The sequence below is a fragment of the Euphorbia lathyris genome, chromosome 1 (genome assembly GCF_963576675.1).
Source record: "Euphorbia lathyris chromosome 1, ddEupLath1.1, whole genome shotgun sequence".
In the NCBI taxonomy this organism is placed as follows: Eukaryota; Viridiplantae; Streptophyta; class Magnoliopsida; order Malpighiales; family Euphorbiaceae; genus Euphorbia; species Euphorbia lathyris.
This window is the reverse complement of record NC_088910.1, coordinates 103,565,894-103,569,509: the sequence shown is the minus strand read 5'-3', so window position 1 is coordinate 103,569,509 and position 3,616 is coordinate 103,565,894. Positions and strand designations below refer to the sequence as shown.

Genomic DNA, 3,616 nt, shown 5'->3' with positions numbered 1-3,616 from the left:
AATTGCTCTTGGCTTCCAACATTAGGGGTAAAATTGCTTCTGACCCAAAATGTTAGGGGTATTTTTGCACCTTAGCCCTTATTTCTAGTAAAAATATAATATAGTGGCATAAATTATAATAAAATTATTTTTCAACATTAATTATCAAACTTAAACTTGTAATTCAATTGGTTTCATAATCTGACATCAGAACTTAATAGGCCAAGTTATCAAAAGTTCGACCTTGTTGGTTTAGCTAATAGTTGTTTGTTGTTGCTGTTAATTATTAATTGTTTGCTGTTTATTTGTTGTTATTATTTGTTTGTTATTAGCTTATTAATAATTAGTGTTGGATCAAATTGCGATTAATTGTTTCTAGTAATATGTAAAATATATAATATCGGCATGTTTTAAATTAGTCAACAAATAAATTATTAAAATAAAAATTATAATACACAAATTAATAAAAATAATCTAAATAACTAAATAAAAAAAAGTTTGAATTAATAACTAAATAAAAATTAAAAATAATATTTTATTAAATGGAGTAAACCTTATTCTTTCGATAATAATATTATAGAGATAGAAACAACATTAAAGAAAATATGTTTTGTAGATATAAGAATGATAATATCAAATAAATACAAACAGTTTTTCATGAAAAGTTCCAAAAATGAGTTTTTCGTGAAAAACTTTAAAACTCTGTTCATTAAAACTGACATTACATAAATCTAATCAAACACCATATTTCGTGTGGTTAGACCGAAAAGTTGAAATAAACGCGTCTATAATATTTCTTTCTTCTAAAATTTACTATAATATTTCTTTCTTCTAAAAATATAAATGTAAATGAAAAAATATTATCATTCAACTATATGCTATTAATTGACAGTCTATTTGACCTTCAAATAGAAACAAATAAACTAATTATAATATATATATTTTGGAGGTAGTTAGAATAGGAAAATAAAAATAAAACTTTCAATCCAAACATGAAGGAAGAAATTAAAGTTTTCACATCCAATTACGTACATATATGTATGATATTTTGTCCATTTATTTCAAAAGTCAAATGTCAAATATTATTAGGCTTTACTCGATCAATAAAGTTATTAACCACCAGATATTAAAAAGCGACAGCGTTTTGTCAATCTACAGCAGACTTTTATGAAGCCTTTGTTAATCTCCAAATTTTCAATTAATCACTTAATTAAATATAAAACACGATTTATTTATTTTAAGCTAAAATAAGATCTCGCCTGTTACGCGGATAGAGAACCTGAACGCGGTGTAAGTAGAAAATGAAGGGTACTTTTGGGATTTCATAATTCTTCGTCTATAAATATGTGTAACATTAACCTGTCTCCTACTTAGTTCAATTGACGGCCATTTTTTAGAGATCGAGCTTTTTTTTTACATCTTACAGATTTTTAGCTCCGATCTCTTTTCCGGTTGAAAATTAAAACTATGCAGATCGGTGCAACTGTTCCGGCTCAAACCCTAAACCTCTTTCAGGTCAGGCGCGGCAGTTTCCGGTGCCACCAGTCTCTTTTAAATCCATTAATGCAATCCAAAACTGAATCGTTAAAGCCAATTACTTCAACAGAGTTAAACAAGAAACACCTCGCAAATCTCGATAAACTTCTCCAAAAGCACAATCAGGATCCGGCTCTGCTTTTCTCTGAACCGCTACAGCCGGTTCACAAGGTTTCCAATTCCGCCGGTTCAATGGCGAATAAGGGAAAAGCTCTACTCGAAGGTCTCAGTTTAAATAGGATTTGGCCTGAAATGAAGGCAGCCGAGGAAATGTCGCCGCGGCATTTAAACCGCCTTCAACGGTTGTTATCAATGAATCAAGAATATTCTCCCCGGAATCATCTTGGTTCCCGGTGGATGGAATACCACGGTAGCAATGATTGGGTCGGGTTACTTGACCCGCTTGATGAGAATCTCCGGCGAGAAGTTGTTAGGTACGGAGAATTTATCCAAGCAGCCTATCACGCTTTCCATTCAAATCCTGCCATGTCAACAGAGGAGGCTCCTTTGCCTAGACACGTGGCTTTACCTGATAGGTCATATAAAGTGACTAAGTCTCTCTATGCCACATCTTCTGTGGGGTTACCAAAATGGGTCGACGAGGTAGCCCCGGACCTCGGGTGGATGACTCAAAGATCGAGTTGGATTGGGTACGTGGCAGTTTGTGACGATAGAAGGGAGATTCAACGAATGGGAAGGAGAGACATAATAATTGCCTTGCGAGGGACTTCAACGTGTCTCGAATGGGCTGAAAATTTAAGAGCCCAATTAGTAGATATAGATACACCCAAAAACCCGACCCATGGCCAAGCCAAAGTGGAATGTGGGTTTTTGAGCTTGTACAAAACAAAAGGAGCTCATGTGCCAAGTCTAGGAGAATCAATCAAAGAAGAGGTAAAAAGGTTAATGGAAATGTACAAAGGAGAGAGACTAAGCATTACGATAACAGGGCACAGTTTAGGTGCTGCATTAGCTGTTTTAGTCGGCGACGATCTAATTTCATCGGAACCAAACATGCCACCAATTGCGGTATTTTCCTTCGGCGGCCCAAAAGTAGGAAACAAAGGATTCGCCAATCAAATAACTTCCAAAAATCTTAAAGTGTTAAGAATAGTAAATAATCAAGATGTGATAACAAGAGTGCCCGGATTGCCAATGGTGGAAAATATGAATGAGAACATGCCAATGGCCTACTCCCACGTGGGAGCGGAGCTACGCGTGGATACGAAAATGTCTCCATATTTGAAGCCGAATGCGGACGTGGCGTGTTGTCATGATTTGGAAGCATACCTACATTTGGTAGATGGGTTCATAGGTTCAAATTGTCCATTTAGAGCAAATGCAAAAAGGAGTTTAGTGAAGTTGTTAAATGACCAAAGGTCAAATGTGAAGAAATTGTACACAAACAAAGCACATGCCTTGAGTTTAAAACTTGATACACGGGGATTCTCCACTGCTGGATGTCTCCCTAGTCCTTCTCAATAAAAATTATTATTCTATATGTCCTGTTTGCATTTATTTTATTTTTTATATTTTTTATTAAAAAAAAAAAACACTAGGCTTATTTAAAGCATTTTGAACACTTCTCTGAATGCTAATGAAGTATAAGATAGTGCATTTTAATCCCACTGTGAAAATCTTTTAGGAGAGATTAGAAATAATAAATTACAAAATTTACCATTTTCTTATTTTTATCTCACTTGTTCTTTTTCTTCTTCTAATAAAATTTACTCCTACACTATAATTTATTACATTACAATTACTATACATTTGTATTTTCCTTTATACAATAAATTAGGAGAATGATATGAGACTGAACAGAGAAAATTTTATATTTAATGTTGGTGCGAGAATATGAAAAACACAAATTTCTACTAAATACAATAATGGGATAAGTTGTGGATGGGGGAGTAGGAGACGGGTGTACAAGGAGTTCTTCTGTATAAGCCCTAAATTTAAAGGGGTCTAATTTTTTATTATACAAATCTAAATAAATTATTTTTATTAATTATTATGTGAAAAATTAAGTGAATGTTAACTTATCCATAAAATTAACGCTCTAAGAGTCTTAAGGGGTCCAATTATTTTATTTTTATTACAT

General features: G+C 33.3%; 1 protein-coding gene across 1 annotated transcript; it reads left to right on the top strand.

The window, feature by feature from the left end:
* The first annotated feature begins 1,363 nt into the window (after positions 1-1,363).
* LOC136209585 (phospholipase A1-Ibeta2, chloroplastic) lies at positions 1,364-3,016 on the top strand. The gene has a single exon (XM_066001102.1). The coding sequence runs from the start codon at positions 1,447-1,449 to the stop codon at positions 2,998-3,000; it is 1,554 nt and encodes a 517-aa protein (XP_065857174.1). The 5' UTR covers positions 1,364-1,446; the 3' UTR covers positions 3,001-3,016.
* Positions 3,017-3,616: the final 600 nt, after the last annotated feature.